We start from the raw sequence: 15,108 nt of genomic DNA, 5'->3' as shown, positions 1-15,108 counted from the left end.
AGTCTGAGCGATGGGAGGGAGAACTTGTCTTAGAAAAATGTAAAAAAGTGCTTGCTTCTGTTGTAACCAAGCAAGTTATAGAGAAACGCCACACTTGAGACAAATTAAGGAGTCCTTTATTAGCCAGCTACCAAGAGGCGGCTAACGCTCAAAATTCTCTTGGCCCCAAGGAAGGGGCTAATTTTGTTTTTATACCATGGTCTAAATAGGGGAGGAGGGAGTTTACCTGAAGCAATTTTTACAGAAGCAGAACTGGCAAAAAGTTAAAAAATTAATTGGTTACAAAAGCAGTTACAAAAAAATCAACAGTTCCAGGTGCAGAGGCTTAGACTATCACAGAGAGATAAATGCCGGGGCTTTGTGTATCATCCACCGTACGCGCACCTCCCCAGGAGCTGCCGGTGCAGCTTGCCTCTATATCTTATCAGTAAGTGCGTTCCTACATGTGCTTTGAGTCAGTTTACACTAGTTATGCCCTTAAGGGAGGGAGGTAAAAAGGGCTGCAGGTGAAGAAACTGAAATGGAGTCTGTCTGGCTCTCTCTCTGCTAGGAGAGTCAGTCAGGTTAAAACAAGGTAGGGTATCACACTGCCTGCCTGCAGTCATCTCAGGCACTGGGAATGCAGCTGTAAGTAACAAGATAGCTCAGTCACCTCTGCTCTCAGGCCATGCCTGCTGGGTGGAGGTGACAGAGGACACACAAATTGATAAGGAAATCGTGTGGTCTCTGGTTGCACTGGTAGTGAACTGCACAGTAAAGCGGGTCCCCCTTGTGTCTGCAGATGCTGAGCCTGGACGCCTCGGCCATGGTCTACCCGCCGCGGGAGGTGTGTGGTGCCGGCACCGCAGCCATCCTGCAGTTCCTCTGCAAAGGTAAAGCCAGGCCACCGCCTCCTCCCCTCACTGAGGAACCATGACCCCCACGGCCACCCTGTGCCAGCCCAGGCTGGGGAACAGCGGAGACAGAAAGAAATGGCCACAGTGCCTACCTGTTTGGAGTTCGAGGTCTGGCAACGGAAGCAGGCAAAACAAACTATTAGGGAAAGAGTTACAGACTGTGGTTATGGGAGTACAGTGGCGCGGCTGATATATTTTGGGGACACGGGGGAGGCCTGTCTTTGAGAGTGTGGCTCCACTGACACGGAGTCGTGGTTAAGATTTAGAAAAAAGCAGAAAGCTGTTCCGCCAGCAGGTGCATATGGAAGGGCCTTGATGGGAAGTCTGACAGAGAGAGGGCCAGTGTAGCTGGAGTGAGGAAGCAGAGAGAAGAGAGATGGAGGAAGCCAAAGACCGTGCCCGGGCCCAGTGTCCAGTGGGAGAGCATGTAATCAGTCATTAGGCTGCAGGGAGGAGAAGGGATTGGAGGAGGAAAGAAAGAGTGCAGGACAGGGGACCAGTTAGGAGGCTGTCGGGTCATCCAGGAGAGAGACGCACAGCAGAAGGAGCTAAAACCCGGAGCCAGCACTGGCGGGAGGCGGGAGGAGAGCAGGATGCCCTGTCAGGCTGGAAGTTCTTAGTGGTTCTGGTCACCTGTGGGACTTTCAGAACGCAACCAAGACACACATGCACACCTGCCTACGATAACCTGACTTATCGTGGCCATTGCAAAACAGTGGGGAAGGATGGTCTTTTCAGTAGCTGATTCTGGATCAACTGAACGTTGCTGTGGAAAAAATGAACTTTAACCTCTTCCTTAAACAGGAGGCAGGCAGTACTCATTATAAAAGATTGGTACATTAGATTTAATTAAGGCTGGACATGGTGGCTTGCGCTGTAATCCCAGCTCTATGGGAGGCCAAGGCAGGAGGATCTAGAGCCCAGGAGTTTGAGACCAGCTTAGGCAACATGGTGAAACCCTGTCTCTACCAAAAAAAAAAATACAAAAATCAGCCAGGCGTGGTGGCGTGTGTCTATGTTCCCAGCTACTTCGGAGAGTGAGGTGGAAGGATCACTTGAGCCTGAGCTGTGATGATGCCACTGCACTCCAGCCTGGAGCAAGACTCCAACAGAGCGATACCCTATCTCAAAAACAAACACAAACAAATAAAAAAAATAGTTTAATTAAAATCAAAATTTCTCTTCCTCAAAAGATACCATTTAGGGAAAGAAAAGCAAAGCCATAAAGTTAGAGATGATATTTGCAATACGTATATATCCAACAGAGGACTGGGATCTGGGCTATAAACAGAAATCCTACAGATCCACGAGGAAGACATTAGCAAAAGACTTGACTAAGAATTTTTACAAGAGAATGTCCACACAGTGGCTTGCACCTGTAATCCCAGCACTTTGGGAGGCTGAGGTGGGCAGATAACCTGAGGTCAGGAGTTTGAGACCAGCCTGGTCAACATGGTAAAACTCCGTCTCTACTAAAAATACAAAAACTAACTGGGCATGGTGGCAGGCACCTGTAATCCCAGCTACTTAGGAGGCTGAGGCAGGAGAATCACCTGAACCTGGGAGGCGGAGGTTGCAGTGAGCTGAGATTGTGCCACTGTGCTCCAGTCTGGGTGACAGAGCAAAACTCCATCTCAAAAAGAAAAAAAAAAGAGAGAGAGAGATGATATACAGATAATGAACAATATCTGAAAAAAGTGCACAACATCATCTTAATCAATGGGAAAATGCAAATTAAAACTGCAGAGAGATACTTCGACACACCCACTAAAATGGCCAAAAGTTTTCAATGGAAAAAAAACCCACAAACTTCCTGCTAACAAGTCAACCAAAAATAAAAAACAAAAAATAGGCCGGGCGCGGTGGCTCACACCTGTAATCCCAGCACTTTGGGAGGCCGAGGCAGGCGGATCATGAGGTCAGGAGATCAAGACCATCCTGGCTAACACGGTGAAACCCCGTCTCTACTAAAAATACAAAAAAACTTAGCCAGGCGTGGTGGCAGGCACCTGTAGTCCCAGCTACTCAGGAGGCTGAGGCAGGAGAATGGCGTGAACCCGGAAGGCGGAGCTTGCAGTGAGCCAAGATTGCACCACTGCATTCCAGCCTGGACGACAGTGAGACTCCATCTCAAAAAAATAAATAGAATAAAATGGCCAAAACTGAACTGGCAGTACCAAGAATTAGCAAAGATGTGGGAGCAACAGGAACTTCCATATACTGCAGGTGGGAATGTAAAGTGAAAATTGCCTTAAAAATTATTCTCAATATCTACTCAAGCTGAACATTCAAATATCCTATGGCCCATGAGTTCCATTCCTGGGTACATGCCTCTATTAGTCTGTTCTCACACTGCTATGGAGAAATTCCCAATGTCTATGAAGAAATTCTTTATAAAGAAAAGAAGTTGGCCGGGCGCGGTGGCTCAAGCCTGTAATCCCAGCACTTTGGGAGGCCGAGACGGGCGGATCACAAGGTCAGGAGATCGAGACCATCCTGGCTAACCCGGTGAAACCCCGTCTCTACTAAAAAAATACAAAAAACTAGCCGGGCGAGGTGGCAGCGCCTGTAGTCCCAGCTACTCGGGAGGCTGAGGCAGGAGAATGGCGTAAACCCGGGAGGCGGAGCTTGCAGTGAGCTGAGATCCGGCCATTGCACTCCAGCCTGGGCGACAGAGCGAGACTCCGTCTCAAAAAAAAAAAAAAAAGGTTTAATTTACTCACAGTTTCACATAGCCGGGGAGGCCTCAGGAAACTTATAATCATGGTGGAAGGCACCTTTTCACAGGGCAGCAGGAGAGAGAATGAGTGCCAAGTGAAGAGGGAATCCCCTTATAAAACCCTCAGATCTCATGAGAACTCACCCACCACCATGAGAACAGCATGGGGGGACTGCCCCCATGATCTAATCACCTCCCTCAAGGTCCCGCCCCCAACACATGGGGATTAAAAGTCAGACATTTAGGCGGGGACACAGGGCCAGACCATATCAATGCCCAACAGAGACGCACATGAATAAATGCCAAAAGCCATGTGCAAAAATGTTCCTAGCAGCACTATTTATACCAGTCCAAACTGGAAACAGCTTTAATGTCCATCAGGAGTAGAATGGATAACTAGACTGTTTCATACTCATGTGTGGATACCACACAGCAAGTGGAAAGAATGAGCCACTGCCCCTTCCAACAACCTAGATGAGTCTCACAAACAATGTGGAGTGCAAGGAGCCAGACACAAAGGAATACGTGCTCGTGTCAGTCACCACAGAGCTTTCAACCAGCACTGGTTTCTGGTCATGAGAGTGTGTTCACCTTTAAACATTCATCAAGCTCTACGTGAAGATTCTGTGCTCTCAGTTGGCCCAAAGGCAGTGAGTTATCTCGATTGATTGCTCACAGTCAGTTACAGATTTAAGTCCTTGTTCTACTCGTTCCCCTCTTCTCACCGCTGCACTTGACTAATCTTAAAAAAGAGAGAGAGAGAAAGATTTTGTGCTCTTTTCTTTATCTATGTTATATTTCACTTTAAAAGAAAGTGGAGGGGGGTGGCTACAGTCATAGCTACCAGCCCGCACATATGCAAATTAGTCTTCGAGCAACAGGTGATTCCAATGTACACCCTGGCCAGTGGCTGAGTTAGCTAGACCAAAGCCTTTATTTTCTTTAAAAAGATTTTGGGGCTGAACAAGGTGGCTCACACCTGTAATCCCAACATTTTGGGAGGCCAAGGTGGGTGGATCGCTTGAGCCCAGGAGTTCAACATGGGCAACATGGCAAAACTTCATCTCTACAAAAAATGCAAAAATTAGCCCAGCTTGGTGGCACACCTGTAACGCCAGCTGCTCAGGAGGCTTAGGTGGGAGGTTCGCTTGAGCCTAAGAAGCGGAGATTGCAGTGAGCCAAGATCGCGCCACTGCACTCCAGCCCGGGTGACAGAGACAGACCTTGTGTTTAACAAAAAAAAAAAAAAAAAGGATTTTGGGCCAGGCGTGGTGGCTCACGCCTGTAATCCCAGCACTTTGGGAGGCCGAGGCGGGTGGATCACCTGAGGTCGGGAGTTCCAGACCAGCCTGACCAACATGGAGAAACCCCGTCTCTACTAAAAATACAAAAACTAGCTGAGCATGGTGACACATGCCTGTAATCTCAGCTACTCAGGAGGCTGAGGCAGGAGAATCACTTGAACCCAGGAGGTGGAGGTTGCAGTGAGCTGAGAATGCGCCATTGCACTCCAGCCTGGGCAACAAGAGCAAAACTCTGTCTCAAAAAAAAAAAAAAAGAGAGATTTTGACTGAGCACGGTGGCTCACGCCTGTAATCCCAGCACTTTGGGAGGCCCAGGCGAGTGGATCACTTGAGGTCAGGAGTTCCAGACCAGCGTGGCCAACATGAAACCCCGTCTTTACTAAAGATACAAAAATGCGCGGTGGTGGGCACCAGCTACTCACGAGGCTAAGGCAGGAGAATTGCTTGAACCCAGGAGGTGGAGTTCAAGGGAGGCGGAATGAACGCCACTGCTCTCCAGCCTGGGTGATAGAGTGAGACTCCTTCTCAAAAAAAAAAAAATGAAATTGTGCAACATTTAGATATATGCTAGTCATAAAGAATAAAGGAGTGAACGTATGTATACCTACTACACAGCTTGAGAAGTAATTTTTCTTTTTTCTTTGTTTTTTTTTTTTTTTGAGATGGAGTCTCGCTCTGTCACCCAGGCTGGAGTGCAGTGGCAAGATCTCGGCTCACTGTAGCCTCCGTCTCTTCGGGTTGAAGCCTTCCATCTCAGCCTTCTGAGTAGCTGGGATTACAGGCGCCTGCCACCACGCCTGGCTAATTTTTGTATTTTTAGTAGAGACAGGGTTTCGCCATGTTCACCAGGCTGGTCTCGTATTCTTGACCTAAGGTGATCCACCCGCCTCGACCTCCCAAAGTGCTGGGATTACAGGCGTCAGCCACCACGCCCAGCAAGAAATAATTTTTTTTTTTTTTGAGACAGAGTCTCAGTGTCACCGAGGCTGGAGTGCAGTGGCGCGATCTTGGCTCACTGCAACCTCCGCCTCCCAAGTTCAAGCGATTCTCCTGCCTCAGCCTCCTGAGTAGCTGGGATTACAGGTGTGTGCCACCACGCGGCTAATTTTTGTATTTTTAGTACAAAAATATTGTACTAAATGTTGGTCAGGCTGGTCTCGAACTCCTGACTTCGTGATCCACCTGCCTCAGCCTCCCAAACTGCGGGGATTACAGGCGTGAGCCACCATGCCTGGCCAAGAAATAATTTTTCAATTTACCTAAACTATGTAGAAGTATATATATATATACGTGTGTGTGTGTGTGTGTGTGTGTGTGTGTATATATATAATTTGTTTTTTGACCTTTTTAAAAACATTAAAGAGGCCGGGCGTGGTAGCTCACACCTGTAATCCCATAACTTTGGGAGACCAAGACGGGCGGATCTCCTGAGGTCAGGAGTTCGAGACCAGCCTGACCAACCATGCCAAAACCCTGTCTCTACTAAAAATGCAAAAGTAACTGGGCGTGGTAGCGCATGCCTATAATCCCAGCTACTTGGGAGGCTGAGGCAGGAGAATCGCTTGAACCCGGGAGACGGAGGTTACAGTGAGCAGAGATCACACCACTACACTCCAGCCCGGTGACAGAGCAAGACTCCATCTCAAAAAATGAAAATAAATAAATAAAAATAAAAATAGACATTAAAGAAACCATGAAAGATATCATATGATGTGATTCTATGCCTTGCTTTTTTTTTCTCTCAAGAAAAGTCTTGGGTATTTTCTGGTCTCATAATATGGTTTGAATGTCCCCTTAAACTGGTCACAGGATTTCATGTGGTGGTGCCAGTAGCTTCGTAGCCATCCCTGTGGTGAACACGGAGGGCATTTCCAGTTTCCTGCTGTTCTGAACATTTGAACCGACACCTCTCTGTCACTGTGTGCACTTTCCCCTAGGGTGGATGAGAGGGCACAAGCACCCCAGGGTGCCTGGGAAGAGGTCCCACATGTGTCCGTCCCATGAGGAGTGGCTGGGAGGACCTTTCTCCCCCATCACAACCTGCGTAACACGCAGTATTATCTTAAAGACTCTGCTAATTGGACGGATAACAAGAGAGCCCATTATTATTCTAATGTCACTTCCTTGATTCTGTGAATATTTTTCATATGTATTCTGCCCATTTTTAGTATTTATTGTGACCTGACTGTATCCTTCCCATGAGGGGAAAATGATAACTTTGAGTACATCAAAACTTACAACTTGTTTACCCCGGAAGGACACCATCATCAAAGTTAGAAGACCAGTTATCACCTGGAAGAAGATAGTTACAACATATTGTAGACCTAAGGTTATTAACTACAATATATAAAGAGCACCTACAAATCAACAAGAAAAAGACAAACAGCCAAATAGGAACTGGGTCTAAGGTATGAACCCTTTGGAATTTTACAGGCAAAACAATACACGGCCAGAGAAGGAAAGCATCTTGCCCAAGGTCTCACATTCAGGGAATTATTGGTAGAGCTGGATCTAGGACCCAGGTTTCACTTCTTATCTCAGGCTTTTTTATCACCTCATTCTCACTTGGGTGGAAGGTGTAGCCAGTACCCATTGACTGACTCTGCTGACATTTACTGAGCACCTGCCACATTCCAGGCCCAGGGCTAGGACCGGTGAAAACCACAGAGCACCCAGGCTAGGGAAGAGGAGAGCAGTGGCTGAGTCAGGGCGGGGCCAGCTGCCCTGGCAGTGGGAGCGGGTGTCTCCGGGTACCTCAGCTGTCCTCCCTCCTGGTCAGCTTGTGTCTCCTCTCTTACAGAATCAGGGCTGGAATACTACCCCCCTTCTCAGTACTTGCTGCCTGTTCTGGAGCAAGATGGAACCGAGAACTCTCGGGACAGCCCCGATGGGCCCACGGACAGATTCTCAAGGGAGGAATTAGAGTGGCAGGTAAGACAAGCCAGTCTGCTGCACGCATATGTGTGTGCGTGTGCATGTGCGTGCATGTGTGTGCGTGTGTGTGTGTTGAGGGAGCTGGGAATGGAAGGTGGGTGTGTGGTTCAGAGCTGCAGCTCCGAGATTCCTCCATAGAACTAGAACTGGCCTCCCGATGAGTTGAACTGCCTTTTCAAGGCCTGCTGTGGCAGCCTCATCCCACCAGCTTGCCAAGCACAAGCTGTGCCCTGCTGCTTTCTGTTCCCTGAAATAACCACGATCCTTCCCTCTTCAGGGCCTTTGAGTAAGCAGCTCCCTCTGTCTGGAATCTCCCCACTCACTTGTCTTATCCTTCAGTTCTTTTTTTTTTTTTTTTTTTCCCCTTTTTTTGAGACAGGGTCTTGCTGTGTCGCCCAGGCTGGAGTGCAGTGGTGCGATCATAGCTCACTGCAGCCTCAACCTCCCGGGCTCAAGTGATCCTCCCGCCTCAGACTCCCAAAGTGCTGGGATTATAGGCATGAGCCACCATGCTCAGCCTCCTTCAGTTCTCAGTTTAAACATTACATCCTCTGAGAAGCTCCAATCCAGGTCGGGTCTCCTGTTGTGTGTTCTCAGAGTGCCCTGCACAGTTCCTTGGTAGCACTTATCACAGTGCTAAATTGGTGAGGAACTCTGGGAAATGATCTGTCTCATGTCTGTCTCCCATGCTGGATGAAGCTTTGTGAGAATAGGGATTGTGTCTGCAATATTCATTGCTCTCTCTCAGCAAATACTTCTGAAATAAATGCCATTCACTGTCTGGAACACACACCCACCATGCTCTGGGTCTAGTGGAGGAGTCAGACAGGCACATGTGTGAGCACCAGTGACGGGCTGGCCCTGTCAGCTCCTGGCGATAAGCTAGCACAGGACAACATGGAGGAGGAAGCTCAAAGGGTTTGCCACATTAGCCTGGGTGTACCCTCTGTCCCCATCCCCAAGGCTCACGATCCAGGGTCCTCTGCTGGCTGGTAGATAGGGGAGGCCATCACCGGGCAGGAGTGCCAGCTGCCAGGCATGTGGCTTCATATCTTCCAGTGACTCTTAATCTCTGGTTCCTAGATGCCACCCTTTCCCGTTTTCCACTGCTGCTGGGAATGCTTTTGGGATTTTATTATTATTATTTTATAGTTCAACAAGAATTAGAGAGGGAGGAGAAGGCTGTATGGGAAAACTGTGCCAGTTCACGTTCTCAGAAAATATTTGCAACATAGTCACTTGCTAAAGGATTCAGAGATTGAACGTAGAAAGAACTCTTTCCAATCAGTAAGAAGAAAACCATCCCAATAGAAAAAAATATTGGAAGGCCGAGGCAGGTGGATCACTTGAGGCCAGGAGTTTGAGACCAGCTTGGTCAATGTAGTAAAACCCTGTCTCTACTGAAAATGCAAAACTTAGCCAGGCATGGTGGCGTGCACGTGTAATCACAGCTACTCGTGAGGCTGAGGCACAAGCATCACTTGAATCCAGGAGGCAGCGGTTGAAGTGAGCCAAGATTGCGCCCCTGCACTCCAGCCTATCCAGGTGACAGAGTGAGACTCCGTCTCAACAAACATTTAAAAATGCCAACTTTGCTGGTAATCAGAGGAGAGGCATGTAAGTTAAAACAACATTGAAATACCATTTCCTTCCTCGAGACTGGCACACATTTTGACATGACAATTTCTGTTGGCCGGAGTGTGGGAAACAGGTGTCCTCATAAACTGCTCTTGGGAGTGAAAATTGATATCACTACTTTGGAGGATAATTTGACAGTAGATGTCAAAAAAATTTTTTTATTTTAATTTTTTTTTGAGACGGAGTCCCACTCTGTTGCCCAGGCTGGAGTGCAGTGGTGCAATCTTGGCTCACTGCAACCTCCACCTCCCAAGTTCAAGCGATTCTCCAGCCTCAGCCTCCCAGGTAGCTGGGATTACAGGCACGCACCACCATACCTGGCTAATTTTGTATTTTTAGTAGAGACAGGGTTTCACTATGTTGGCCAGGCTGATCACAAACTCCTGACCTCAAGTGATCTGCCCACCTTGGCCTCCCAAAGTGCTGGGATTACAAGTGTGAACCACCACACCCTCCAGATGTCAAAAATTTTCATGGGCACAGCCCGTGATCCAGAAGTTCCGCTTCTCAATGTATACCCAAGAGAAATGCTTGCACGAGGAGACATTTGCAGGAGTGTTTATTGCAGCCTTATTTGTAGTATTGGATGCCCCCCAAATGTTTGTCAGTGGGAAGGGGCTGCCCCTGGGTCATGTGCACACTATGAGATGGAGCATTTGAGCCTCGGCTCGCCGGGATGCATGGATTAGTGAAAAGGGCAGATTGCAGAACAGGATGGGCTAGTCTATTTCCATTCTTATGTTTAAAAAGAAAACTCAATCAACACCAGCCTGGGCAATGTGGCGAGACCCTGTCTCTACGAAAAATACAAAAAAATTAGCCAGGCACGCTGGCACGTGCCTGTGGCCCCAGCTACTAGGGAGGCTAAGGTGGGAGGATGGCTTAAGCCCAGGAGGTTGGAGTTTGCAGTGAGCCAAGATTACACCACTGCACCCCACGCTGGGTAACAGAGCTACCCTGTCTCAAAAAAGAAAAAGAAAACTCAAAACAAAAAAAGGAAGCAGATAGATAGTTGCCAGTGGCTGGAGTGGGAAGAAGACTTGATGATGAAGTGGCATGAGGGAATTTTCGAGGGTGATGGAATTGTTTTCTTTTTTCTTTTTGAGATAGTCTCTGTCGCCCAGGCTGGAGTGCAGTGGCATGACCTCAGCTCACTGCAACCTCTGCCTCTCAGGTTCAAGTGATTCTCCTGCCTTAACCTCCCGAGTAGCTTGGATTACAGGCACCCGCCACTACGCCTGGATAAGTTTTGCCTTTTGTTAGTAGAGATGGGGTTTCACCATGCTGGCCAGTCTGGTCTCTATTAAAAATACAAAAAATCAGCCGGGTGTGATGGTGGGTGCCTGTTTTCCCAGCTACTTAGGAGGCTGAGGCAGGAGAATTACTTGAACCCAGGAGGTGGAGGTTGCAGTGAGCCAAGATTGTGCCACTGCACTCCGCTTGAGCAACAAGAGCAAAACTCCATCTCAAAAAAAAAAAACCTAACTCTGTGTATGTATGTATTGATGTTTAATTACATCAATAATTAATTAAACATCAATAATAGAATTGTTCCTTATAATAAATGTTGCTCCAACAATATACCTGCTCCTTATAATAAATTTAAACAATACAGACAATTACAAACCAAGTGAATGTCAGCCCTTCCACCCTGCACTCCCGTTGCCTGGAGGTAGTCATCGTTGACTGATTAATAACTGTCCTTTCCTGACCTTTGACTCAATACATACACACATAGGCTCAGAGTTGAGTTTTCTTGATGATATTTTTGCAAAAGTAGAATCGTGCTACACACAGGTGAGGGATCACACACATTCACCCCGTTGGCAGTTAAATAGTCCACTATATGGATGCACCATGACTTACGGACAGACGCTAATAGATGTGTGAGTTATTTCCAGTGTTTTTGCTCTTCTGAATAATTCTGCATGAAGTTGTCCCCACACCTTTGTGCATTGTGAATATTTTGGTGGACAGAAACTGGGTGCTGTAGGTGTGTTACGCAGACATCCATGGGCATCAGATATCCCATTTCCTGCTCTGCTCTTCAGACCGCCATCCCTGCTCAGGGCTGCATCCCAGGACTGTCTTGAAGAGCCCCCTCCTATGGTGCCACGCACACAGTGGCAGCCCAGGGGTTCTCATCAGATGTCCACTGGAACCACCTGGTGCCCTTGATCAATACGGATCCCCTCATCCCCTGACCCCACCATTCTGAGGCAGTAGTCTGGGGTGGGCCAGAGTCTGTATAACATCAGGCCGCCCAGGGGTTCCTGGTGCCCATGCCAGGGAGAACCACTGCTGCCACCCTCTCTTGACCACTGTCTTTTTTTCCTCCCAGAACAGGTTCTCAGACTATGAGAAGAGGAAGGTAAGAAAATGCCTTTACCCTTCTGTCACTCTTTTCTCATTAAAGATCTCAAAGCAACTCAGAAAATATTTGAGAAAATGACTTCTTCCCAGCTCAGAATTAGAGGTCACAGTAATAATGCCTTCCTCTTACACGCACGGTCTGCTGCATCCTCACGTGCCTCGGTTGGGTGGTAGAGCATCCATGGGACAGGTGCAGAGACTGAGGCTCAGAGGGGTTGAGCCCAGCCCCAGGCTCTAGACCCCAGCCTCTTCCTGTTAACAGCTTGTTTTATTACAGTTGGGCCCTGGAAGGAGGGAAGTGGGGGTTGCTCAGCATGGATACGTGGAACCTGTACTGTCAGTGTTGAGGGGTGGATTCTCCCTATTTCTATGTCCTAACTCCCCCAGGGCCTGTGCTGACAGTCACCAGGATCTGTGTCTTGCAGGAACAGAAGATGCTGGAGAAACTCGAGTTCGAACGGCGCCTGGAACTGGGGCAGCGGGAGCACGCCCAGCTCCTTCAGCAGAGCAGCAGCCAGAAGGATGAGATCCTTCAGACGGTCAAGGAGGTTTGTGAGCTGCCTGCTAGGGTCCAGCCTGGCTGCACCCCCCAGCCAGTGGCCTCCTGGCTTGGGGCGAGGTCCCTGGGGTGTGGAAAGGCAGTGGGATGAAGCTGTCACTTCCTTCTGTCCCCCAGCACCTGGGAGGGCCCTTACAGATCACCCAGGCCAGCCTCCCCGTGTGCAGATGGACACTCTGAGGCCTGCCAGGAGGAGCTGGCCCGCGGCCACACAGAAAGGACTGGCAAGGCGGGGTGGAAAGACAGCCTCCTAACCCCAGTCAGTACCCTTCACAGCATCTGAGGGGGTCCCAGGGGCTCAGGACCCCCACCCCCTGCTGCAGGAGCAGTCCCGGCTGGAGCAGGGCCTGAGTGAGCGCCAGCGCCACCTCGACGCAGAGCGGCAGCGGCTGCAGGAGCAGCTGAAGCAGACAGAACAGAACATCTCCAGCCGGATCCAGAAGCTGCTGCAGGAGAATCAGAGGTTGGGCTCTGCTCCTCCGCCCCAGCCCCAGAGTCCTTCCCCAGGCAGTCCCCTGAGGCGCCAGGAGGAGTGTGTTTCTCCGTCACCACCTCTGCTCTTGCCCCGGGCTTCCCTTGTCAGGATCCAGTCTGGGTGCTTCAACTGGCACCAGCGTACAGAGAAAAGAATCTGACCCAGGCATTACAAAGTCTGGTTTCTTAGCATGAGACTGCTACCAGATTGGACCTGTGGCCTCAGGCAAATGCTTCCCCACTGGGTCCCAAGCTTCCCATCTATAAAGTGAGTGGGTTCGACTAGATAGTTGGGATCACATCTGCTCCAGTATTTTAGGTTCTACGTAACCCATTGCACTGAGGTCAGATATTCACCTGTAGTGAGATTTGCCTTAACAAACTCTATGCAAGGTAGGAGCTACTAAGAGCAGATCTTGATGGGGCTGGGGAGACATGGTGCCAGAGAAGCCTAAGAAGTCTAGTGAGGGGGTCCATTGCAGGACCATTCCAGAAACAGGCTCTAGCCATATGCCCTGCTGCTTCCAGGCCTCCTTTTTCTAACCCTGAATCACTTGTTCCTCCATCACCTGTCAGTTTCACAGTACCTGCATGAGTTCAGGAAACCGGTCACTTGTTGGGTGCTTCTTATGTGCCAGCTTGTTACATCTATTTCCTCATTAACTCTACAAATTCACCAAGAAGCTGGGTTGTTTTTGTTTTGTTTTGTTTGAGACAGAGTCTTACTCTGTCACTGAGGCTGGAGTGCGGTGGTGCGATCTCCGCTCACTACAACCTCCTCCTCCCAGGTTCAGGGGATTCTCTTGCCTTAGCCTCCCAAGGAGCTGGGACTACAGGCTCAGCTATCAGATATCCCATTTCCTGCTCTGCTCTTCAGACCACAGCCACCACACCTGGCTAATTTTTGTAGAGACAGGGTTTCTCCATGTTGACCAGGCTGGTCTCGAACTCCTGACCTCAAGTGATCTATCCACTTCAGCCTCCCAAAGTGCTGGGATTACAGATGTGAGCCATCGTGCCCGGCTGGGTTTTTTATTCTTCTAATTTCTTAGGTGAGGAAACCTGGGACTTGAATGGTTTCAGTAACTGGCTGAGAACCCAGAGCTCCTAGGTGGTGGAGCTAAGGGGCCCCCAGCCCATTTCCTAAGCCCCTCTGCACAGCCAGGGCAGTGAGACAGGAAACAGGCCTGCTGGGGACTGCCAGGACCTTTTATGATTTTCTCCACAGACAAAAGAAAAGCTCCGAGATTTTGAAATCGCTGGAAAATGAAAGGTAAGTGTTCTTCCGGGGGGGGCAGTTTTTGTTTGTTTGTTTGTTTGTTTTTAGATGGAGTCTTACACTGTCACCAGGCTGGAGTGCAGTGGCGCAATCTCAGCTCAATGCAACCCCCCGCCGCCCAGGTCCAAGCGATTCCCCTGTCTTAGCCTCCCGAGTAGCTGGGACTACAGGCGTGCACCACCACGCCCAGCTAATTTTTTGTATTTTAGTAGAGATGGGGTTTCACCATGGTGGCCAGGATGATCTTGATCTCTTGACCTCATGATCCGCCCTCCTTGGCCTCCCAAAGTGCTGGGATTACAGGCATGAGCCGCCGCGCCCAGCTGAGGAGGGCAGCTTTGAGGAGAGAATGTCTTGTGATTCTCCAGAGGATTGTACCAGGACATTTCCCTAAAGCTATAAGGAGATTCACCTCTTTAGAGGATATTTAATTACAAAGAATCATTCCCTTCAAGTTCATTAAAACATATGTAAACTCCTGAAAAACAGAGACATGAATAAGGCTATATTTATAATGTCCAACTATATTCCTAGTATAAAAAGTTCAGGCCAGGCGCAGTGGCTCACGTCTGTAATCCAGCACTTTGGGAGACCGAGGTGGGCAGATCACTTGAGGTCAGGAGTTCGAGACCATCCTGGCCAACATGACAAAACCCTGTCTCTACTAAAAATCAAAACTTAGCCAGGAGTGGTGGCAGACGCCTGTGGTTCCAGGTTAAAAAAAAAAAAAAAAATTCAGAAAAGAAATCTACATTTCTGGAAAGAAAAATTATTTAGTTACATAAATTATGTATGGAGGAATAACCTATAGCCATTAAATGTCTTATTGAATAACATTCCTCATTAAGGGAAAACATAACATATTGCTAATGGAAAAAGTGACAGGCTATATATATATATATATATATATATATATTTTTTTTTTTTTTTTT

The 15,108-nt window shown here is 48.5% G+C and overlaps 1 protein-coding gene across 4 annotated transcripts in view; it reads left to right on the top strand.

Annotated features, from left to right (window-relative positions):
• LRSAM1 (leucine rich repeat and sterile alpha motif containing 1) overlaps positions 1-15,108 on the top strand; it is a 54,379-nt gene that overhangs the window by 15,049 nt on the left and 24,222 nt on the right. For all 4 annotated transcript variants that reach the window (XM_025359463.1, XM_025359460.1, XM_025359461.1 and 1 more), the window contains 6 exons: positions 782-872; positions 7,720-7,850; positions 11,833-11,862; positions 12,290-12,412; positions 12,747-12,886; positions 14,126-14,170. In XM_025359463.1, coding sequence (XP_025215248.1) covers positions 782-872; positions 7,720-7,850; positions 11,833-11,862; positions 12,290-12,412; positions 12,747-12,886; positions 14,126-14,170 — 560 coding nt within the window. The remainder of the gene's footprint in view (positions 1-781; positions 873-7,719; positions 7,851-11,832; positions 11,863-12,289; positions 12,413-12,746; positions 12,887-14,125; positions 14,171-15,108) is intronic.

Source organism: Theropithecus gelada, chromosome 15, assembly GCF_003255815.1.
Source record: "Theropithecus gelada isolate Dixy chromosome 15, Tgel_1.0, whole genome shotgun sequence".
NCBI classification, from domain to species: Eukaryota; Metazoa; Chordata; class Mammalia; order Primates; family Cercopithecidae; genus Theropithecus; species Theropithecus gelada.
Note: the sequence above shows the minus strand (reverse complement) of the source record. Positions and strands in the feature narration are given on the sequence as shown.